The sequence below is a fragment of the Myotis nattereri genome (assembly GCF_964212035.1).
Source record: "Myotis nattereri genome assembly, chromosome: 1".
In the NCBI taxonomy this organism is placed as follows: domain Eukaryota; kingdom Metazoa; phylum Chordata; class Mammalia; order Chiroptera; family Vespertilionidae; genus Myotis; species Myotis nattereri.
In genome coordinates this window covers 171,434,156-171,459,059 of record NC_138075.1, presented here as the reverse complement: position 1 = coordinate 171,459,059, position 24,904 = coordinate 171,434,156, and the positions used below count along the sequence as shown (strand labels likewise).

General features: G+C 40.1%; 1 protein-coding gene across 11 annotated transcripts in view; it reads right to left on the bottom strand.

Moving 5' to 3' along the window:
- Positions 1–20,645, bottom strand: part of SNCA (synuclein alpha) — a 107,900-nt gene extending 87,255 nt beyond the window's left edge. Inside the window, exons 1-4 of one of the 11 annotated variants that reach the window (XM_081110516.1) lie at positions 19,854–20,645; positions 18,071–18,216; positions 7,776–7,817; positions 3,509–3,651 (exon numbers count right to left, since the gene is read on the bottom strand). In XM_081110516.1, coding sequence (XP_080966642.1) covers positions 3,509–3,651; positions 7,776–7,817; positions 18,071–18,191 — 306 coding nt within the window. In that variant the 5' untranslated portion in view covers positions 18,192–18,216; positions 19,854–20,645. Of the gene's footprint in view, positions 1–3,508; positions 3,652–7,775; positions 7,818–18,070; positions 18,217–18,385; positions 18,576–19,115; positions 19,809–19,853 lie in introns of those variants that run through there. The other 10 variants (XM_081110522.1, XM_081110518.1, XM_081110512.1 and 7 more) reach the window with 10 other exon arrangements.
- Positions 20,646–24,904: the final 4,259 nt, after the last annotated feature.

Genomic DNA, 24,904 nt, shown 5'->3' with positions numbered 1-24,904 from the left:
CAAATCTCATGAAATACATCACCAAATCTTGTTGCTATTATCTTCTACATAGTCTTTGAATTGATCCATGTTTTTCCTCTTCCCCCACCAGCACTGTATTTGATTGGTATATGCAGTCATCTCCTCTTTCCACCACAACCCACTAATTGGTACTGGGCTACCACTCTGACCCCTTTAAGCTGATTCCTCACATTAAAGCGGAGATATCTTTTCAACATGCAAACCTGTAACCTGGCGTCCTTGCTTAAAAAGCTTTGATAGGTTCCTTGATTCTTAGAATAAAGATCAGCATTCTTAATATGGCCAGCCATGATGTGGCCCCAGCATACTCTCTCCAGGGGTGGGCAAACTTTTTGACTTGAGGGCCACAATGGGTTCTTAAACTGGACCGGAGGGCTGGAACAAAAGCATGGATGGAGTGTTTGTGTGAACTAATATAAATTCAAAGTAAACATCATTACATAAAAGGGTACGGTCTCTTTTTTTTTTTTAGTTTTATTCATTTCAAACGGGCTGGATCTGGCCCGCGGGCCGTAGTTTGCCCACGGCTGCGCCTCTTCCTCCAGTTTCTTAGGGCTCCAGCCACAGCCCTCTTTGATTGGCCACTGAACCCCCACACCAATGAGATTCCCTCATGTTTTTGCTTTTGCCTGAAATGCTACTCCTTCAACTCCTGATTGTTTATTGATTTCCAGTCTTGTTTGTTTGTTAGAACATTTCTCATTATTTTAGCCTCAACATCTAACAAAGTTTCTGGGAATAAGCATTGCTGGTTTTTTTTTTTTTTTTTATGAGAATAAGTTCTCAATGAGTCAGTAACAAATGGTTAAACAACAATAAATTGCTTATGTCCATTCACCAGAATCACTTTGATAAGAATTTGAATGATAAAATTAAAGTATTTCAAATTTTATACTGAGCAAATTCAACCATTTTATTTAAACTCCCCAGAACTTTTGGCATCTCATAGAAGTGGAAGTGACCACAATGAAAGAAGCTTTTTGGTGTCTTCCTTAAGTTATAGAAATACAAAATTTTATGGCTAAATGGGGCTTTAACCCAATTTTCTCTTATCGTTTCCTCATTAGGTGAGAAAGAGTCTTAGGAGATCTGCAAACGGTCATCCAGCCAGTTAGCGACAGAGCAGGGATGAAAACCAGCCATTTCAACTCCCAGTTCAATGTTTTTTTCCCTACAACTATGCTGCAACTTCTAGGTTTTATGACTTTATTTCATATTAGAAATTTGTGAGAACCTGTAAGTACCCATAAGAGAATATCTCCAAATGGTTAATTTTGTCACATCACTTAAAATTTCTGCTTTAAAATATTAAAGTAAATAAAATATTTTGGGAGAGTAAAACACAAGTCCTATTTTGTAAGAAATAAAGCACTTTCATGCCTTATTTGCAATTTATATTGTATGTTTTAAATGGGGTGGGGGTACATGTTTCCATGGTTTCTTAATATTCTAAAGCTGAGAATTTCTCCAGTTAAATCTGCTTGTCATAAATCAGTTTATAAAAACCCAAAGGATGCTAGGTTATGAGGAAGGGATGTAATGGATGGAAAAGCACTACTGGTATCCAGTCTGTTATAGTTGGCTATGTGATGTTGGACTAACTTCCCCCTGTAAATTTCACTTTCCCCACTTGTGTAATTAGGGGATGGTCTAAATCATGGGCTCTGTCAGTAGGGCTTCCATGATTCCACTAAGCCTTTTTGTGTGTGTATGTGAGTGTACATTTTTGGAAGGACGGGGGCCCATAGCTTCTATTAGATTGGTAAAAGTGTCTGGGACACAAAACAGGTTAATTATCTCTGTACTGATATCTGAAGTCTCCCTTGTTTTGAAATGTAATAAAGGAATAAATGTAATTATGATTCTAGACACAAAATAGGGATTATTGTAGCTGTTAGCTCAAGGGATAAGATTATTTGAAAACCATATTCTGCACAAAGAAGTCCCATCAGCAACCATACATTCAAGTGTTAGCTGAAGAACGTCAGTGAAAGCCCAGTCCAGATTTTCCATAATTAGCATCAATTGCCCCAGACAATGGAACTCCATGCGAAAAAATCTAAATATATCATAGTGTTTAGTCCTGTTCTTTTTAATCAATGTTTTCATGATCCATCAAGGTAAGCTGGCACATAGGATCACATGGAGTAGAGGAACTCAGGGCAGTTTGCCAGAAAATAGAGGTGCTTTCTGGACATGTGTGAAATATCAGCGAACAACATATATTCTACCCTTATGGTGCTTGTATTTTAGAAGGTGAGAAATAAATAACATACGTAAAAAATAACAACTTATTTACTATGTTAGAGGTGATAATGCTTTGGCAAAAAAGAAAGGAATAATAAAGAGTAGGGCAATTAGGACTACCAGAGGTGCGGAGAATGTTGCCAATTTTAAACAGGTCCAGGCAGGCCCCACTGAGAAGGTGTCATTTAACAAAGACTTGAGTAGATGAGGGAGTTCACCAAGTAATAAGCTCTAGGCCTCACAGTGGTTGGCAAACTCATTAGTCAACAGAGCCAGGTATCAACAGTACAACGATGGAAATTTCTTTTGAGAGCCAAATTTTTTAAACTTAAATTATATAGGTAGGTACATTGTCATTAACTTAATTAGGGTACTCCTAAGGCTTAGGAAGAGCCACACTCAAGGGGCCAAAGAGCCGCACGTGGCTGAGAGCTGCAGTTTGCCGACCACTGGCCTAGGGGAAGAGCTCTTCAGCCAGAGGGAGAGCCCAGGGCAAGGGTATGCTTGCTTTGTTCGAGGAAGAGCAAGGGGAAAAGCAAAAATCATTCTGCTGCTGTGGTCATGAAATTTATAAAATTTCATCTTCCAGTTGACACCTCGTTTTCTATTACTTACCTGGTTAAAACGAAAGTCATAATATCTTTTATATAATCATGCTAGAGTCACAGTTGCATCAAAGATGCAAGGTCAAAATTCTTCTGAGAATTTTTAAATCACCCCAGAACCATGATGTCTGGTTGTTATGCACTTTAAGTAGCTCAGTTCCCACAAACATATTTTTGGCAATAAACTGTTACATGATATTTCAACATGTCATTTAAACGGAGGTGATGTCATTAGAAAGAAATCAAGTCAAAGATCTTCATTTTGAAAATTAAGAAATTGGGCACCAAGTGATTTGTTCTATTCCGACAAAGAGAAATTCCAAGATTCATAGCCAACATGAAAGCACCAATTCTTTCTGAAATGTCACTCTTCCTTTGACATTTATTACATTGTTCATTTCATGAACTTTCTTCCACAAAATGAAACAATCATGATCATTATGCAGTCTTCCTGGCATTTATCTGGGTTAATACCTCAAAAAAGAGGACCCATATAAAGGCTGTACTTTTGAATGGAGAGGGCCAGTTATCCCTCCCCCGTAAGCATCTTATTCCTGTCTAGAGCCTTGCATGGAAAAGCACCATGGCCTCATAAGCTTACAAGTGTAACGTGAAACGTGTGTAACCATCCATACCTTGCCCACCTGGTCCTTTCTGCCAAAGCCAGTAGCGGCCGCGATGTTCCCTGCTCCCTCCACTGTCCTCTGTGCGACTGCGGTCACCCCTGTCACCACCGCCTCTCCAACATTTGTCACTTGCTCTTTGGTCTTCTCAGCCACTGGGGTACATCAAGAGCAACAACAGATTAAGAGATGGATAGAACAACAGCAACTTAAAGTAATTTTATTTCCGCTAGCTATCCAGTTCTCAGGGCCTCTATGTACACATACCACAGACAGCTGAAGAGTCGAAAAAAAATGAAAGCTGTAAAGATTTCAAAGTGAGCATAGGACCAAATATTGAATTTTGGCTAAGATACTTTGTTTTAATCACTAAAAGGTGCTTGAAGTTTATGACTGCAAATTTAAAGCCATGAGCAATCTGAGTTTGGTTTATATTTTATTAAAGAAAGTTTGCAGAAAGCTATGGTTACAGGTGCAGTTACAACTGTATCAGACTCAGCATGAAATTTATTTCTTTATTCCAATTTCAGTGCCATTTTTTTGGTTAATCCTCACCTGAGGATATTTTTCCATTGATCTTTAGAAAGAATAGAAGAGAGGGAGGAAGAAGGGGATGGAGAGAGAGAGAGAAACATCAATGCAAGAGAGACACATCGATTGGTTGCCTTCTGCATGTGCCCGATCAAACCTACAACCCAGTTATGTGCCCTTGACAGGGAATCGAACCCATGACCCTTTGGTGTGTGGGGCAATTCTCTAACCACTGAATGATGCCAGCCAGGGCTCAGTGCCAATTCTTTTATCTCACTCAAGAGGTTAATTTTCGCCATACCTTCTGAGTCACATAACACATTCATGCTCACACATGTTACTATCAGAAATAAACAGGAGAGTAAGGGATGGTTATGAGGAACCTTTGGCCCTTTCATAAAACTTCAGGTAGGTGAAACAGAAAGGTTTTTAATATGATTAATTTTCAATATTTTAATGGGAACAAGAGAGTCAGACATTAAGTAAAATATGAAAATGAAGAAGTTTGCTGAACACACTGAAAATTCCTTTTCACAAAGCAAAATAGAATATGGTCCTTCAGTAGATTTTTAAAAATAAGTTAAATATTTAGAAAACTATCAATAGTTTAAGATTATATTTAGATGCAGCGATTTAATCTAATATCAAAAATTCTCTAAGACACTATCTGAGAAAAGTGACCCTGGAGTCTAAACCCAGGAAGAGCGCACAGCAGGTGTTGCGTGATATTTGCCTTTTGCCACTTCTGGGACATGACTGATGCCTCCTAAGGAGTAATGGCTGTTCGCAATGCAAAGTTCAAATTTAAATGGCAGTGAAAATCTGTACTGCAAATTTCATGTTTTTAAACATTTCTAGAATGTTGATCTTTTAAAAATAGTGAATTATGTGCTTTGGGTTATCATCACCACCACCCCACCCCCACCCCCACCCCCACCCCCGCCCCCACACACACCACCCCAAGAACCTGAATAGAAAATTTTGCTTGATAATGAACATTTTCATGTTATAACTTATCTACTAGTTTGAGGTGATAGTGCTTTGGCGAAAAAATAATTATGAGTGGGCAGGGCGGCGGGGGGGGGGGGGGGGGGGGCGAGTAGGCCTACCAGAGGTGAAGGGAATGGTGCCAATTTTAAACAGGTCCAGGTAGACCCCATTGAGAAGGTGTCATTTAACAGACTGGAGGAGATGAGGGGGCTTGCCAAGTATATGATCTTGGGTAAGAGCTTTTCAGACAGAGGGAAAGCCCAGGGCAAGGGTATGCTTGCTTTGTTCAAGGAAGAGCAAAGACAAAAGTAAATTGTGATCTTTTTACAGATTCATAATTTTTTTTTTTTTGCCAGTCACGAAATTTTATTTTTACAACACTTAGGTAATTATTTATATACGAGAGGCCTGGTGCACAAAATTCGTGCATGGGGGTGTGTGTCCCTCAGCCAGGCCTGCATCCTCTCCAATCCAGGACCCCTCGGGGGATGTCCAACTGCTGGTTTAGGTATTGGGCCTAAAACGGCAGTTGGACATCCCTCTCGCAATCTGGGACCTCTGGCTCCTAACTGCTCACCTAACTTCCTGCCCTAACCACTCTGCATGCCTGCCTGACCCCCCTAACTGCTCTCCCCTGCTAGCCTGGTCGCCCCTAACCGCCTCTGCCTCAGCCCCAGCCACCGTGGCTTTGTCCGGAAGATGTCCGGTCTAATTAGTATATTACCCTTTTATTAGTATAGATGTTTAAACCTTAACTTATTTTAATACATATAAACTGCATAGTAAAATGCATTTTGTGCTTTATTACATTTTCATTAGGTTTTATCATTGTCAGAATAAGTAAATTAGTTATATTATAAAATGACAGAGTATACATGTAACAATAATAGATACATTTAAAAAGATTTCTGTAGGACTTGATTTATCTAGTGGATTTATCCATTAACCTTGACATTTATTTTTCCCCTAGTAAGGTCTTTCAAACAAAGGATAAAAAGACAAAAGAAACATTCAAATAAGTACATTTTACATCTAATAATTTTTTAAAATATATTTTTATTGATTTTTAGAGAGAGAGGAAGGGAGAAGGATAGAGAGATAGAAACATTGATGAGAGAGGAACATCATCAATCAGCTGCCCCCTGCACACCTCCTACTGGGGACCGAGCCCACAACCCAGGCATGTGCCCTTGACCGGAATCAAACCTGGGACCCTTCAGTCTGCAGGCTGACACTCTATCCACTGAGCCAAACAAGCTAGGACTAATAAATGTTTTGTATTAAGGGGAAAGATATTATAAACAGGATCAAAAAGGATACCTTCCTCCCAACCAATGATAGTCTAATATTTTAAGTTGCTTATGTTTTCCTCCAAATGTACCAGTCTTTCCCATTTTGGTTCATACAGCTTCATCTGACTGGGAGCCTTCATCCCTAAACCAAGTAGCCCTGCCTACTCAGCAAATTCAATATTTCAGATATATTTATTATATCTGAATAATAAATATATCTCTTTGATTTGTTTCCCAGTATGTCTATCTACCTCCGCTAGTGTATTCTGAGTTCATTAAAATCAGAGATACTGTTGTATTTTTCTTTATATTATTTCACAATAGTTACTCAACAAATAATTTTGAATCCATTATAAAGAATTATCTGTGTATCTGTAATTAATTAGATTTATATTTGACTTTAACTAACTTAATAAAATTCCAGGAAGGAAATGTGGCACTAACTTTTAGAATAGATATAGTAAATCTAACCTTTGATATTAAGCAAAATTATAAAATTAAGATCTAGTTTTAAATTGGCATACAAATTAAAAATTTGAGAAAATAAAGAAATTTATATTATAAAGCAATTTAGTAAGAAAGTTTAAATTAGGACATGTTAAAAATTAAGTGTATTCGATATCATGTAGTAAATTTCAGTTTATAAGAATCAACGCTTTCAGAAAATCTCAATAGGAAGTTTTTTACACCATACACTCAGGAGGGAAAAACTGAGTAAGCTTATATCATAATTTATGTTTTGATCTTTAAAGCACCTTCAAAGATATCATTCCATAAGACCAGATTAAGTACACTATCATATTTTCCTATAATGTGATACATGAAGTTGACAACTGAAATAACAATGTCCTGATATAAAAAAGACAGGGTTAAAGGTTGAGTTTTCTAGGTTTTTATCTTGGGATTAGCTAACTGGGAGAAATTCTTTTTAAAAAAAATTATATTTTTTTGATTTTTTTACAGAGAGGAAGGGTGAGAGATAGAAACATCGATGAGAGAGAGACATTGATGCACACCTCCTACTGGGGATGTGCCCGCAACCAAGGTACATGCCCTTGACCGGAATCAAACCTGGGACCTTTCAGTCCACAGGCTGATGCTCTTTCCACTCAGCCAAACCAGTTAGGGCTGGGAGAATTTCTTTTCCTTGGATATTGTAGGTAGAAAACTCCTGGCCTAACTAAGTCAAAATATTCATATTCTATACTACTTTGTAAATTAAACATAGTTGGTCAATTCAGATTCGCCATTCTTGACAGTTAAATATATTGTTTTATTTATTTATAATAAATATTTACCTATCTAAAATATTTAATAAAGAACTAAGATCAAACAGAGCTAATGTTTCCTTAGACTGCTCCTCCGCAGGCACAGTGGTTGTTGACATTCTGAATGATTAGTGCCGGGGCTACACAGCTTGCAAGGCATTTTCCACATCATCCCTGGATACAGCCCATGGAGCTTACCTGTTGTCACACCGTGGACCACTCCTTCCTTGGTTCTGGAGCCTATAAAATCAAACAAATTCATAAACATAAGTCTCAAACTGGACTTACATTGCTAATAGCTCATTTTAAATACAACTAATCCAAACAAAATTTCAACCTGTAGAAGCCCATACACAAAGATATCCTCGAGGCCAAAAGACCCAAACCAAGGAAATTCAGCTTTCACTACAAGTAGAAGGAAGGAAAGCTCACAGGAGGCTTTCTCCAATTAAGTTTTTAGTGCACATGATGACTTTTATCCCACTGTGTCCCACTTCACATATCAACTTACAGAGGTGGGGATGAGATAATGCTGGGTGAGGGGAAAGATGATTTTAGATTCAGAACTGTGGCAGCTTTACTAAAGTCCAGCACAACCAAGATTAGTTCACCCATGAAACACAAGTAGAAGAGGTAGGGAAAGAAAGAATCATAATCGGTGTTGAACACCTATTATGTAAAAGTCATTTTATATCTCATCTTATTTGATATTTGTAACATTTCTCATAGGTATATTATGCTTATTTTATATATGAAGAAATTACAAGTAAACGTTAAATGATTTTTCTGAAGTTGCATAGGTAATAACTGGCTACAAGCACATTCAAATCAAGGTCTCAATGACTCTCATGTTCTTTCCACTAAGCCAGGTAAACCTTTAGAAGGAATTGAGTATTTTATCATTCAAGTATTACTAACACTAGTTTCAAGATGGCAAAAGAGAGAAACTTCCTCCAAATTTTGACCACCCTTTTATACAAATAATGTATTAATATTTTTATTAAAACTAAGTTTGTTAATAATTTTATTTATACGTTCTCTAATATTAGCATTTTCAGTGTAATTCATACCAGTTTTCTAATAAAATATTTTTGGAGAAAAATAATGGATTGGAGATTCACTATACCAGTGGTTGGCAAACTCATTAGTCAACAGAGCCAAATATCAACAGTATAACGATTGAAATTTCTTTTGAGAGCCAAATTTGTTAAACTTAAACTATATAGTTAGGTATATTGTTATTAACTTAATTAGGGTACTCCTAAGGCTTAGGAAGAGCCACACTCAAGGGGCCAAAGAGCCGCGTGTGGCTCGCGAGCCACAGTTTGCCGACCACAGCATACAATAAGTCAAATAATGTAATTCTATCAGACATAGAAGAATATAAAGAAATGAAGAAAAAATATGTGTATATTTAAACTTATCTTTGGATATTAAGCTGCTTACCAATCTTTAGTTTTAAAATGCACTGTTTTGCAAACCCTTACTAAGTATGCTAGAAATACCTGTAAACACATTTCAAATCAAAGGAAAAAAGTGTAAGGGAGCCTCAGTTTCCTTATCAATAAAATTCATACGTAAGATTAATTAAATAATCTCTGAGAAGCTGGTTCTTAAACTGGAGAGAGTACAGCAGAATTAACTGGATGGAAGATAGATAAAAATGCTGGCGACTGAGTCAGAGCCTCAACTACTCAGTAAATGTACAGATATTTGCATTTTTAACAACCCTCATGATCTAAAGCAGGTAATTCATAGGTCAAATCTAGGAAACACTGGTTTGAGGCAATTTCTAGTTCCAAATTTATGTAAAACTTTAGAAGTACACATTCATGATTTCAATAATATGATGTTCGATAAGTTGATCTAAATTAATATGCAGAAAAATATTGAACATGTTCATTAAATATATTTATGAAAATATATTGATATGATATTAAGTAAAATTTGCATGCATCATATTTAAATTCCCATTATACAAAACATTCAAGTTTTTAATAATTTAATAAAATTATATATATATGTATATATATATTTAAGAACTTTCAATTTTTGAATATTTAAGATCTCCAATAAAAATAAAACATAAAGGAGCATTTGAGATCTTGCTCCCCAGCATATGTCATCAATTTTGGATCAAATAGACTCATAAAAATTCTCAAAAAAAAAATAAACTATAGTTTTGTACTTATGAACATAAGCTCTGGATTCAGATTTTCTTGGATCATAAAATCATATAAATGAAATTGTACAGATGTTAAATATGTTACAGAATATAGGATAGTATTTTATATATATACAAATACATACATATACACACATGCATACATACAGGGTGTCCCAAGAAATGTATACACATTTAACAGCTGATAGCTTAATTGTGAAAATGAAATATATTTTAATAAACACTGCCTTTATAATTATTCAAAGTGTGTGTATACATTTTCTTGGGACACACACACACACACACACATGATGTTGTGTGTCTGTGTGTGTGTCTCTGTGTGTGTGTCCGTATGTGTGTGTCTGTCTCTGTGTGTGTCTCTGTGTGTGTCTGTATGTGTGTGTGTGTCTGTGTGTGTCTGTATGTGTGTGTGTCTGCGTGCGTCTGTGTGTGTCTGTGTGTGTCTCTGTGTGTGTGTCTCTGTGTGTGTGTCTGTGTGTCTGTGTGTGTGTCTGTATGTGTATGTGTGTGTGTGTCTGTGTGTGTGTCTGTGTGTATGCCTGTGTGTCTGTGTGTGTCTCTCTGTGTCTGTGTGTGTCTCTGTGTGTGTCTGTATGTGTGTGTGTCTCTGTGTGTGTCTGTGTGTGTGTGTCTGTGTGTGTGTCTGTGTGTGTCTCTGTGTGTGTCTCTCTGTGTGTGTCTGTGTGTGTCTCTGTGTGTGTCTGTGTGTGTATGCGTGTGCCTGTGTGTGTCTGTATGTGTGTGTCTGTGTGTGTCTGTATGTGTGTGTGTGTGTCTGTGTGTTTCAGGCAATGCTCATTTTGAATAGTATTATGAGATCATAAAATGACTATGCACAAGCCGAATTGAAGTTGTGGAATGTGATCTTAAAAATCAATGATAAAAATTACAATTAATCAATTAATCAGTGGTAAAAATTAGCATTGTTCCATGACCTTTACCATTTTTTGTTAAAACACTAAAAGCTCTTAGTCATTTATAAATGCAGAGGAATAAAATTAGTAAAACTAATATTTACTTAGTATATTATAATTCAATATATTGAGAATAAATGTTTTATTTGTAAAAAATTTAACAAGTAGTTTAAACACTGCATGTATTCTTATTCTCATTGTATAACTTCCTATATGGAGCAACACCTTTCCTAAACCTTAGTTGTAAATTAGTAAATTTGGATCAGTTTCTAAATTGTTACCCTTTGTACTTTTAATGTCATCATATGTCTCTGTTCTTTTAAAGTGAGGTGTTTTTGGGGACCACTTCCTCTGGGGCATCTTCACCATATTCATCACAACCGCTTTTATGTGCATGTCGATCCTTTCAGCTTCAATAAGTTCCTCTGGCTGCACATCTAGAGTCTCTTGAACTATAGTGATGTCAATATTCCCATAGTCAGCTACTTCATCCATAAATAAATTTATGTTTGAATCAAATTTTACTTCCAGCATTTTTCACTTTCTTTGCTACACTTGCATCATTTAGGGCCAATTTCCTAATTCAATTATACATTTTTATAAAATATCACATGGGTGTTAAATAACCATGAGCTTTGCTGTCTATATGAACTGACTAGCAGATGTGACCAATCACCAATAGGCATTGGAAGAAGCAATGTGATTTGGTCATGTATCACAGTGGGTTTCTGTTATTTATGTAGTGACTGTGGACTGAAGAGCTAAGAGCAGGGTTTGTATTTCATGCAGTCACTCACAGTTCATGTGTCATGGTAACAGAAATTTGAACTGTGTTGTTAGGGACTCATGTTATTTAATTAACTGTAGTTACTGAATCCATGTATCCTGGAACTATATTAAGTGAAAACAGCCTGTATTAGAGAGAATATTTCCAATCACTAACCACCTGTCCCTCTTTGCAACCCATATGTTTAAAAATGACTAGTAGAAAGAAATGTTTAATACGGGTCTGTAGTCTTCCCTCTCTTCCTCAGTAGTACCTGAGAATTTGACCTTTGGCTAAGTCATGGAATGTATCCTGAGTTAAAGATAAATGAGAATCTTGATAATATTGCTTCTTATCAAACAAATGACCTATTGTTTACTGTCAATAATTTATTAGTATCTAATTAATAATTAAGCTTTAATTGTTGAGTAACCAGTAATTTTAAAAATATTTCTACAAAATAGGTGCCAAGTGGCTATGTGACTAGAAAAATATGAAAGCTGAAGGGACATAACTACTAGTAATTTTCCTGAGCTGAGGTGGCCTACACGCATCCCATCCTCTCCCTCAGTTCACAAAACTGCAGAGTGAAAAAGGTTGGAAGTAATGACCGGTTGCCAGAACTCAACTATGCTGTTCATGTTGACTTTATCAACTTGGTGCAGGTGAGACATATTGTGAGAATTTTATACCAATCCATACTCACAACCACTACTGCTTAGTAAGCAAAGTGGTGTTAGAACATTTTTAAAGATTATTTTCTTCCTTGACTGTTATAATACTTATCATTATATAAAGAGAACCATCTGCTTTTGAATTTGACTCTCAATTTATAATTTCTCAGCCATTTGACTGAGAATATCTTTGTCTATTAAATTGAAATATATTGATTGAAAACTTGTGTGTATCACTCAAAAAGAAAAATCATAAAAATAACATTGATTCTTATGATAGTTCTTTAATTAATCAAAAGGTAGTTCCTGCCCTAGCTGGTTTGGCTCAGTGGATAGAGCATTGGCCTGCAGACTGAAGGGTCCTGGGCACATGCCTGGGTTGTGGGCTCGGTCCCCAGTAGGGGACCAATGATTGATCAATGATTCTCACTCATCATTGATGTTTCTCTCTCTCTCCCTTCCTCTCTGAAATCAATAAAAATATTTTTTAAAAAAGTAGTTGCCAAAAGTATCCTATATAATAAAAGGCTAATATGCAAATCAGCCAAATGGTGGAATGACTGGTCGCTATGACATGCACTGACCACCAGGGGGCAGATGCTCAATGTAAGAGCTGCCCTCCCCCCCCCCCCCCCCCCGCTGCCCCCCAGGTGCTCAGTGCATTCCCACAGAGGGAGCACTGCTCAGCCAGAAGCCGGACTCAGGGCTGGCAAGTGCAGCGGTGGTGGTGGGAACCTCTCCCACCTCCGCAGCAGCACTAAGCTGGCAGGCAGACATCCCCTGAGGGGTCCTGGATTGGGAGAGGGCACAGGCCGGGCTGAGGAATGCCCCCCTCCCCCCATCCCCCCACCCCTCAGTGCATGAATGTCGTGAACCAGGCCTCTAGTAATACTACAAAGGAAAAAAATTACTTTCTCATGAGGCTTATGAAAGTGTGCAAAACTTTTTTAGCCACAATAAAATTAGAATTTTTTCTTTAGTCACTTCCAATTTTCCAAACTAGTAATTGATAATAGGTTTTGTAAGGATAAAAATATATATGTTGACTAAGTAATTATTCTGTTGGAGAACTTATTTGATAATAACCATGGCTCCTTCATATAAAAGTATGTTTTACAAAAATCCTCAACAAAATATTAGTGAATCAAATACAACAATGTATAAAAGAATTAAACACCAGAACCTAATGGAATTAATTCCAGGTATGCAAGGCTGGTTCAACATTTGAAAATTAAAGTAATTCATCATATCCACAGGTTTAAAAGATAAGTCACATAATGATATCAATAGATGCAAAAATGTATTTGACAAAATGCAAAATTCATGAAAAATATGATAAAATTCATGACAAAAACATCCAGTAAACTAGAAATAGAGGGTAACTTCCTCAACTTGATACAGAATATTTATAAGAAACCTACAGCTAACATTATATTTCATGGTGAGACAAAGAGCTTTCCTACTAAGACCAAGAATAAGGCAAAGATATCCCTCTTTCATCAATCCTTTTTAACATCATGCTGGAAGTCCAAGCTAATGCAGTAAGACAAGAAAACTAAATAAAAAGTATACAGAATGTGAAAGAAGAGAAAACTGTCCTCATTCACAGATAACATGATAGTCTATGTAGAAATCCAAAAGAATAATTTTAAAAAATAACTCCTAAAACTAATAATTTTAGCAAGGTTGCACATGAGGTTAACAAATAAATGTCAATTACTTTCTTATATACTAGCAATGAGCAAGAGTAATTTGAAATTAAAAACACAATTCCTTTTACATTAGCACCATAAAGATAAAATTCTTGGGTATAAATTTAACAGTATATAAGATCTGTATAAGTTTTGGTTAATAAAATCAACTAAATTAATATAGAGATACTACTGGCCTGGTGCATGGATTCATGCACATTGAAAGGAAATTAATTAGAAGGTGGCCTGTAGGGCGGAATTGGGAGAGATGGGCCGGACATGCCCTGGAGCCAACCTCCTTAGTCCCTCCCTGGCTGGCTGTACCCGGGGCAGTACCACAGCAAGAAGGGCATCTGTGGAGTGAGTGGGATCCCTCCAGCAGGTGGGGGTCCCTCGGCCAGGCCTGCAGGAATCGTGCCGAAACCAGCTCTCTGACATCCCCTGAGGGATCTGGAGTGCAAGAGGGCACTCTGCAAAGTTGCTGTTGCTCAGCAGCTCCTGCGTTGAGAGTCTGCCCCCGGTGGTCAGTGCACATCATACCTACCAGCTGGTTGGATGGTTGGTTGGTCGCTTAGCATTTTATATATATATACAGATTCTTTGGTCATTAATAGAAAGATTCAATATTGTCAATATGTTAAATGTTCCTGACTTGATCTATAGTTCAGTTCAGTCTCAATCAAAATCCCAAGAAGTTATTATGTGGATGTTGACAAAAAGATTCTAGCTTATGTGGGGAGACAAAAGGTCCAGAACAGCCAATACAATATTGAAGAAGAACGAAGTTAGAGGACTGACACTATCTGACTTTAAGACTTACTGTAATGCTAGGGAGTGGAATTGGCAAAAGAATAGACAGATCAATGAAACAGCCCCAAAATAGAACTGCATAAATATAGTTAACTGATTTTTGACAAAAGCATGAAGGCAATACAATGAGCACAAATAATCCTTTCAACAAATGATCCTGGAACAACTGGAAATCTGCATGTAAAAACAAAAACAAAAAGGAATCTAGACAGAGACTTTATACCTTTCACAAAACAACAATAATAAAAACCCTCAAAAGGTATTATAGCTCTAAATGTAAGATGCAAAACTATAAAACTCCAAGAATGTAGCATAGGAGAAAACCTCCATGACCTTGAGTACAGCAATGACTTTTTAAATACAACACTGAAGAGGCAATCCATGAAAGAATCAATTAACTAGGCTTCATTAAAATTTCTGCCCTGGGATAAATAGAGCGCAGAAGATTTGTAGGGCATTGAACTACTCTGTATAATACTATAATGGTAGATACCTGCCAATATACGTTTGCCCAAACCTACATAATGTACAACACCAAGAATGAACTGAAAGGTAGACTATGGACTCTGGGTTATAATGCTCTGTCAATTAATTCATTAATTGTAACAAATGTACCACTTTGATGAGGGATGTTGATAATATGGGAAGCTATGTATGGGTACATAGGAAACCTTTGTACCTTTTTCTCAATTTTTCTATGAACCTATAACTGCTCTAAATAATAAAGTGTTTAAATTTTTTAAAGTATGCCTTGTTACTCATATGTTTTGTTTTATCATGACATTCTCACAAAAACTCTGCAAGGTAGGTGCATTTGTCTAAATTGTATTTTTACAAATGAGAGAAGCGGTACTGAGAAATGTAAATAACTTCCCTAGTACCCTACACCCTAATAAGTGGTGTAGTCTGGACTAGAATTTACTTTTGTCTAATATAAAATTTATGTTCTACTTTACCAGGAGTCAGAAAACTATAGCCTATGAGGTATATTAACTCACCACCAGTTTTGATAATAATAAAGTTTTATTGGAACACAGTCACACTAAGTATTGTCTATGGCTACATTCACATGACAACAGCAGAGCTGAGCAGTTGAGACAGAGATATTATGGCCTACAAACGTATTATCTAAACCTTTACATAAAAAGTTTACCAACAGTTGTACAATACCATTATGTCTTCTCATAGTCACTTCTCATCCTAAGTTCTGTGTTTGAGTTCAACTTTTAATTAAATGACAACTAATAAATAATTTATAGAACATATTCTATTTTAAATACCATAATAGGCATTGAAGATGACTTTTTAAAAAATATGACATGTAAAAAAATTACTATTTTATATAATAATCTTAGAATGAATAACAGAATCTCTGAAAATAAAATTTTATTTATCCAAACTCATAAATAACAATGAAAAGAAATAAAAAGTTTTCCAGATAAGAAAAACCTGTTCATTACCTAGAAAAGAGCAAATGTATTAATTTAATATTCAATAGTTTCTGGATTCACTAAAAACTTGTGGCGGGCTGGCACGGCCATGGCATACTCAGCCCCACATTGGGCGCCTTATATGCCACACCAGCTCAGCCAGGTTCGGTGAGCCTGAGCGGGGGTGGTGAAAGATGGAGAAAAGACAGACAAGAGAATGAAAGCTGGGTCTGGGTGGCACGCTGTCCTCTTTGATGGAGAGCCAGCGACAGCGCCACGACTACAAGCTGTGCCTTTATTTTATAGCCAGAGTCCACTAGGCAAAGTAAGGGCGTGGTCAAGATGTTTACAACATTCTCATGGGTTTCGATCCTACTCAATTACATGCACCTGAACTCTATCAAGCCCACATCACTCAGACACGTGGGGCCACGTGTTCGGATCATAGGTTCAAGCTTACACCTACTATAGCTGTTGGCTATCATTGTGCTGGGAGGGCTCTGCCCTCCAAGCTGCGACTTGCATGTGGCAATGAGAGGCCTGTGCCCTCTCATTAGTTCGAGGCTTGAACCTGTCTAAACACTGTAGCCGCTCTCCACAAAAACTAATCAAGTGAATGTTATTATTATAAAGAAACTTTAAAGTTACTAAGTTATAAAGTAGCTGAAGTCAAAGACTATTTGTAAGCATGCAGTTGCACGATTTGGAAAACTGAGAACAACTATAAGGATATTGATTACCTGCATGTCACTATTCAGTATTACCAATTCCATCTAAAAAGACATAATTTACACTTCACAAGAAAAAACTTGAAGTTAACTTATCAATGTTGTTCTCTTGTAACACCTTAATTCAATGAGTTCCTGAAAATGTCCTAAGATCATGTAAGTAATTAAACTGAAGATTTGTGTCAAGATCAACCAATATAAAGAGTCTGTAAACCATGAGAAAAAAATAATATGAGAAACATCCATAAAAATCATTCTAAGAATAACTTTTCTCCAGCCCATCCGTATTGGAGACAGTGCAGCATTCTTTCCCCCCACAGATATGGGCATAGAACCCTACACCACTCACTAGGCTCATCCCCCACCTTCCTGCTCATCCTGTGGCTACTGCTGCTACAGGGCCCAACAGAGACTGTGGAAGAACTCAGAGGAGAAATGGGCAGTGTGTGCATGTGTGCATTCATGTGCATGTATGCATTTGTGTCCCTGTGGATAAGTGTGTATATATGTGTGTCTGTTTCTTTCCCAAAGAATCTGAAGTTTGTAAAATAATATTCAGTCTAACATAGTTTAAGATAAGAAAAAGGGAGTCAAGGTCTTCATGAATGCTCCAAGGTGGGGATTTAGGGAAAGGTACAGATGATAAGCATCAATCTCATTGCTTATTTTGTGTATCATTTGAGAAATGAACTATATAAATGTCGCTGAGATGTTACTAGCATTCCTCAAGTACTTTCTTGAGTTTTTGGTCTCCAGCTTGTCAAGTGATCTCGGGGAATCACTCCACCTAAGACATTTCTGTCCTTTCCTTTTCTGGTCTCTTGGCAGGTACCCTGGGACCATATCAAAGTCTTTAAAAAAAAAAAAAAGAATGCTCTAAAATTAGCAAATATTCTTCATAATGACAAAGAAACCAAAAACCCTGGAATGATTTAGATTCTTAAAAATATTGTTGATTATATATTGAAATACTGATTTAAAAAAAAAAAAACCCTCCAAAACAGTCATTTATGCACATAAACATTTTTTTTAAAAGAAACAAAAAAAGTCCTTGGCATTATTGCAAAATTCAGTAATCTAGGGGGGGAGGGGGACACACAAAAGATTACACTCACTTTTTACTATTAGCTCAAATATACACATTTATCTACCCACACATAACTGACTCCATCCATCCTTTTGACAAGTGATGACGTAAAAATGAATCAAGGGAGAAATATCAGCATTTAGAGCATCAGTCATCCTAACTCATCAGTCATAAATAAATATCAAAATGACACTGGGGGCTCACCTACCTACATAGAGAACACCGTCTCTTGTCTTTCCTGCTGCTTCTGCCACACCCTGTTTGGTTTTCTCAGCAGCAGCCACGACTCCCTCCTTGGCCTTTGACAGTCCTTTCATGAATGCATCCATGGCTAATGAATTCCTTTACACCACGCTGCATAACACAAAATACATTTTGAATGAGAACTTTGGGGTAAAACAAAACTAGAAACACCCTGAAAGATCAGTAGAACTCCCAAAAGTGTGAGGCTCTTTGAAGTGCACCCTTATTTCCACCATGGACAAAGCCTTTTTTTAGCTTTTGCATTAAAAATTGAGCATACCCCATCCATCTTGGCTAGTCCAAGTCTAGCTGCCTAGACATGGATTGGGATGAATCATCTCAGCTGTTCTCACTGCATTTCCCAAGTGGAGTTGCAGGAGAAGATGGACCCCTCTCTCAACTTCCCAGGGTCCAAAAGCTGACAGTGTGAGTTAGAAGTACGTTCAGAAGACAGATCACAGGGAAAGAAAGGGAGCTGGAGGCGTGGGGTCAGGGACTCTCCGAAAATGAACCCCGGAAGAGATCTAATTGGCAGACCGGGAACGGGGAGGGAAGAGACCTGCGCACCCTGGGTGTGGCTGAACCTCAGGCCAACGGGGAGCCCACCCGCACTGGCTCTAATCCACCCCACCAGCCACCCCAGCCCCAGCTATCTACCCAGAACAGGCGCCCGGCCCTGCCCGCCCGCCCGCAGCCAAGAGACGCGCTCCCGCCACCGCAGGGGGCGTTCTCTGAGCTCGCGTCCAACCGCTCCCGCACCTGTTAACCCCTTAACCTGTTGACTTGCCCTGCTTGCACTTCCATTTAACTAGTTGCCCAACACAGCTCGTTTTCGGAGAGAACCGAGAGGGACGAGCGGGGGGTTAAGGCGAGAGAGAAAGTTGGATGCTCTCGCTCCCTCCAGCACCCTCGCTTTTCCCGAAGGAAAAGCTGCTCTCGGAGAAGCCTGACGGCTCAGCCTGGGAGAGGAAGGCAATGTCGGCAGCGGGAGGAAAGCCTGGTCAACTTACTTTCCGCAGGCTCAGCGCAGGGAAAAGGACCCCGGGCGTCCTCCGGCCGCGCAGCCCCGCCAGGTGTCGCGGAGACGCCTCTCCGCGCGGGCAGGGTGCGCCAGGACGCACCAAGCTGCCCCTTCGGAAGCACAGGCGCTTACCTCGGTGCCTCTGCTGCCCAGGCGTCCGACTCCCCCTTCCCTCTTCAGAACATTAAACAATCCCCAAATAGGATTTCCACGGGAAGAGGGGGGACTCGGAGCGCATCAGGAGGGCAGAGGCGGCACCCGGAGGGGGTGGTCCCCAGAGCGTGCTGCAGGCGGCACAGCCCAGCGTGGAGAGGCTGGGGTCGCGGAGGGCGAGCCCACGAACCGGTCGTCGAATTGCCGCTCCCTGTCCCCAGCACGAGAGGGTCCCGGAGAAACAGACGGGGGTCGGGAGGGAAGGCGGGGAGAGAGCGAAGGATGCTAAAGGCCAGGCTCGGTCCCGGGTCTGCTCTAAAGCCAGCACCCACCTCACCCCGCGTCGCCGCTCGCGGTCGCTCGCTCCCTTTCTTGGGTCCCCTTCTCTCGTCGGGATCTTCCTCCTCCTCCTCCTCCTCCTCCTCCTGCTCCTCGCTTCCCTCCTCCCTCCCCTCCGCTCGCCACCCCCGCGGCTGATTTGTCAGCGCCTCTCCCCGCCCCTCGCCCCGCGCCAGCTGCGCTTCACTCCGCTCCTCGGATGGGGGTGGGGGTGTGGCTGGGGGGCAGGCTGTACCTCAGCTCCAGGCAGGAAGGTGGGGGTGTTCTGCGCTTCGCCTCAAGTTCAGGGTCACGGGGACTCTCGTGGCGATCCAAGCGGTTAGGATTGGGCTGACATCTTCCCCTCTCTCCCACCCCCTCCTCCCCTCTCCGCCTCTCCTCTGGCTCCTCACGGGGACCCCTACGTCAGAGCCAACCTGGGGGCGCGGGGCCTGGGGATCCACCACCAAAGGTAGAGCCGATCTCTGGGGAGCTGCTGAGGAGGCGGGAGGCTCAGAAAGGCGCTCCCAGCCGCACCACCTGGAGCACGCTTCCCTCCGGTCGCTCAGATCTGATGGATGGTCATAGGACACAAGGTTAAGGCTGCTTTTGCTTAAATATATTCCAGATTTCCGTTGGCTCTTCACCTGGCCTGAGCCTGAAAGGGTCCCGCGGGTGGATGAGTTACAGGTGGAGGCGGCAGGAGGAGGCTGGTCAAATCCTCTTTCCACCCCACTATCACCATTTTCTTTTCCACCAATCAGGGGCTGCCAGGCACAGGTTTTCCCATCAGCTGAACCAGGAATAAATATTCCCCAGCCGTCGAAACCAAGCGGTCATTAGGGTTTTCGTTCTCTAAATGGGATTTACTACTTTCCACGCTCAAGTGCCTGCGTGGAGGAGACAGATCCAGCGTGGGTGTGTCCTCCTGAACCGCCACAGCCAGTTTACCCTTCGCCCCTTCTGAAACCGAGACGCTGCACACCTTCCTGACTTCGGATCCTCAGAGCTAGCTGCCACCCACCCCTTCGCTCACACAGACCCACACACACGCACGCGCAGGTTTCAGGACGATCATTGCATCGCTTAACGCGTTTTCACCTCTTTGGGAGCTGGGGGGAACGCAGCTGTTCCCCATCACACCAGCAGGGAGAACCAAGCTCCTCCCTCTCACCGAATGCCTTTGCTTGCTTTGCCTGGGAGGATGATTTCAGCACCGGAAGAAAGAAAGCCAACCCTTCGCTGTGTTCTTATTTCCTTTTTGTGTTTATTTGGGGGTGGAAGAATGCTTTCTCTGACCCTGGCAGTCACTTGGGTCTGAAATTCGAATCATATGCAATTTAAATCTAAAAAACCGGTTTGGAAGCAACAGGGACAGGAAATAAGCATATGTATGCTTAAACAATTCCTTCTATTATGGACCTGCCCTTTCTAAAACTAGTCTTTCCCAAAAGACTCATGTTTTGTTCCAGTGGGGTCAGAGGAAGAAGGTTAAACTCGCACGTGGCTTTGCTGTCTGGCTTTGAGACCTCGAACAAGTTCCGTCCTCCTCCTGTTCAGTTTGCTCTTATAATGCGATGAACCCTGATGCTGCCTCTCTTTTCAACTTTTTATTATGGAAAATGTTCAAAAATATACCAAAGTGGAGAGAATGGAGACCCCCTGTGTATGTCTACAACTTCCAGCATTTTTAAACATATGGCTAGTCATGTTTCATCTTTATAGGCACCCACTCCCCAATTTTTATCACTACCCCCTCTACATTTTTTACTAAATTCCAAGAATTACATCTTTTGCATTTGTATGTATTCCAGCAGGCACCCACAAAATATAAGAATTAATAAAAAATAACCATAATAATTTTAGATGGTCTTTTTAAAAAAGTTAAGTAAATTTTATCAGTTTTCAAAAATACATGCATTAGTGTAATCCACATCATTTTGAAAACATAGGAGATTTTCATCACTGGAGAATGTCCCCTCATGCCCTCCTTAGTTTTATGTATTTTAGACTTTCAAAAATGGAATCATACAGTATGAACTTCTTTTGTATCCGTCGGTGTCTTTCAATCAGCATAATATTTGTGAAGTTCATTCATGTTGCTGCATGTATCAGTAGTTTGTTTCCTTTTATTGCTCTTGTTTCTTATTTCTATTATTATTGCCAATAATAAGTGGTTTCCACTGTAGCCCATCATGACTAGGTACCTTGACAGACTATTAGGACCGGTACACAAAATTCATGCACTGGAGTGGGGTCCCTCAGCCTGGCCTGTACCCTCTTGCAGTGCAGGAGCCCTCAGGGGATGTCTGCCTGCCGGCTTAGGGCGGGCCTAAGTAGGCAGCCGGACTTCCCTCTTGCAGTCTGGGACCCCTTGCTCCTAACTGCTTGGCTCCTGCTCCTTAGCGCTGCCATGGATGCAGGAAAGGCTCTTGCCACTGCTGCGGCACTTGCCAGCCATGAGCCTGGCTTCTGGCTGAGCTGTGCTCCCCCTGTGGGAGCGCACTGACCACCAGGGGGCAGCTCCTGCATTGAGCATCTGCCCCCTGGTGGTCAGTTCACATCATAGCAACCGGTCATTCTGGTCACTTAGGCTTTTATTATATAGATCAGGGGTCCTCAAACTACGGCCCGCGGGCCACATGTGGCCCGCCAAAAACATTTATCCGGCCCGCTGGGTGTTTTTGCAACCACTGCCTGTTGCTTAGCAGCCGACTCGTCCTGGCCCGCAGTGCGCAGGTGTGGAATGTGCGCCGCACTCTCCGACTCCCCTCCTTCTCTCTGTCTCTCCGCTCCTCCTCTCAGTCTCGGGTGTGATCGGACGAGTCACGAGCTTGCCTGTGCAGAGCCTGCTGCTGCCTGAGGACCGAGGTAAGAACAAGTTAGGATTTTTTTTTTTGAAGTTAGGAGGTCTATTTTTTTTTTTTTTTATTTTGCAATTGGTAGGGCCTTTTTTTTTGAAGTTAGGAGAGCCTTTTTTTTTTTTTGAAGTTTTGTTTTTTTACTTCAAAATAAGATATGGGCAGTGTGGAATTTGTTCATAGTTTTTTTTTTAAACTGTAGTCCGGCCCTCCAACGGTCTGAGGGACAGTGAACTGGCCCCCTGTTTAAAAAGTTTGAGGACCCCTGATATAGATTATTTCATATGGCATATTTATAGTATAACAGGGACCTCCTTGAGACCCAGGGCTTTAAAACAAAGATGGGGAATACAATAGATATTTTAGGCGCCACTCACTGAAGGCCAATGAAAATATTATTTTGAGCAGTTACTTTTTTTGTTTGTTTTGTTTTTTATTTTCTTTATTGATTAAAGTATTACATATGTGTCCTTATCCCCCCATTGCCTCCCCCCACCCCCCACCCCTGCTCATGCCCTCACCTCCATGGTGTCTGTGTCCATTGGTTACGCTTATATGTATGCACACAAGTCCTTTGGTTGTTCTTCCCCCCTTACCCCCACTCTCCCCTGCCTTACCTCTGAGGTTTGATGGTCTGATCAATGCTTCTTTGACTCTGGATCTGTTTTTCATCAGTTTATGTTGTTCATTATATTCTACAAATGAGTGAGATCATGTGATATTTATCTTTTTCCAACTGACTTATTTCGCTTAGCATAATGCTCTCCATGTCCATCCATGCTGTTGCAAGTGGTAGGAGTTCCTTCCTTTTTATAGCAGTGTAGTATTCCATTGTGTAGATGTACCACAGTTTTTTAATCTACTCATCTGCTGATGGGCACTTTCCAAATCTTAGCTATGGTAAATTGTGCTGTTGTGAATATAGGGGTGAATATATCCTTTCTGATTGGTGTTTCCAGTTTCTTGGGATATATTCCTAGAAGTGGGGTCACTGGGTCAAATGGGAGTTCCATTTTTAGTTTTTTTTTTTTTTAAATATATTTTATTGATATTTTACAGAGAGGAAGGGAGAGAGATAGAGAGTTAGAAACATCGATGAAAGAGAAACATCGATCAGCTGCCTCCTGCACAGCCCCCACTGGGGATGTGCCCGCAACCCAGGTACATGCCCCTGACCGGAATCGAACCTGGGACCCTTCAGTCCGCAAGCCGATGCTCCATCCACTGAGCCAAACCGGTTTCGGCCATTTTTAGTTTTTTGAGGAAACTCCATACTGTTCTCCACAGTGGCTGCACCAGTCTGCATTCCCACCAGCAGTGCATGAGGGTTCCCTTTTCTCCACATCCTCACCAGCACTTGTCACTTGTTGATTTGTTGATGATAGCCATTCTCACAGGTGTGAGATGGTACCTCATTGTCCTTTTGATTTGCATCTCTCGGATGATTAGTGGCTTTGAGCATGTTTTCATATGTCTCTTGGCCTTCTGTATGTTCTCTTTCGAAAAGTATCTACTTAGGTCTGTTGCCCATTTTTTGATTGGGTTTTTTATCTTCCTTTTGTTAAGTTGTATGAGTTCCCTATAAATGTTGGAGATTAAACCCTTATTGGAGATAACATTGGCAAATATGTTTTCCCATGCAGTGGGCTTTCTTGTTGTTTTGTTGATGGTTTCTTTTGCTATGCAGAAGTTTTTTATTTTGTTATGGTCCCATTTGTTTATTTTCCTTTAGTTTCCATTGCCCTAGGAGCTGTATCAGTAAAGATATTGCTATGACATATGTTTCTTTTTATTATTGCCAATAATAAGTGGTTTCCACTGTAGCCCATCATGACTAGGTACCTTGACAGACTATTAGGACCAGTACACAAAATTCATGCACTGGAGTGGGGTCCCTCAGCCTGGCCTGTACCCTCTTGCAGTTCAGGAGCCCTCTTGCTGCCTGTGGATTCCTCTAATATTTTTATGGTTTCCTGTCTTCCTTCATTTTTTTTTGCATGTATCTGTCCAATTTTCCCATCACCATTTGTTGAAGAGACTGTCTTGAATCCATTGAGAAATTACTTTTTTGTGCTTATTATAGTACAGCATGATTCCACACCTTTAAATAGTACTTCATGTTTGGCAAAGGAATAGTGTACCGTATCATGTATCATAACAAATAGGTAAGTTTAAGTTTTATCATGTGCCTTTTATACACAGGGAATCTGAGGCACAAAGAATTTCAATAACAGGCCTAGACTCTCTTGCTCTAAAGTGGCAGAGCTGAGATAATCTAGCAGGAACTGGTCCAGAAGGCATATTTATCTCTGGAAATGGCTGTTACTCTCTGAAACTTTACAGAATGGGTGTCATATTGGATAGGAGAAAAAATGTGAGATCTTACTATGTTAGAATTGGCTTTTGAATTTGGATATGGCAATGAAAATCAAGAATTTATTTTATT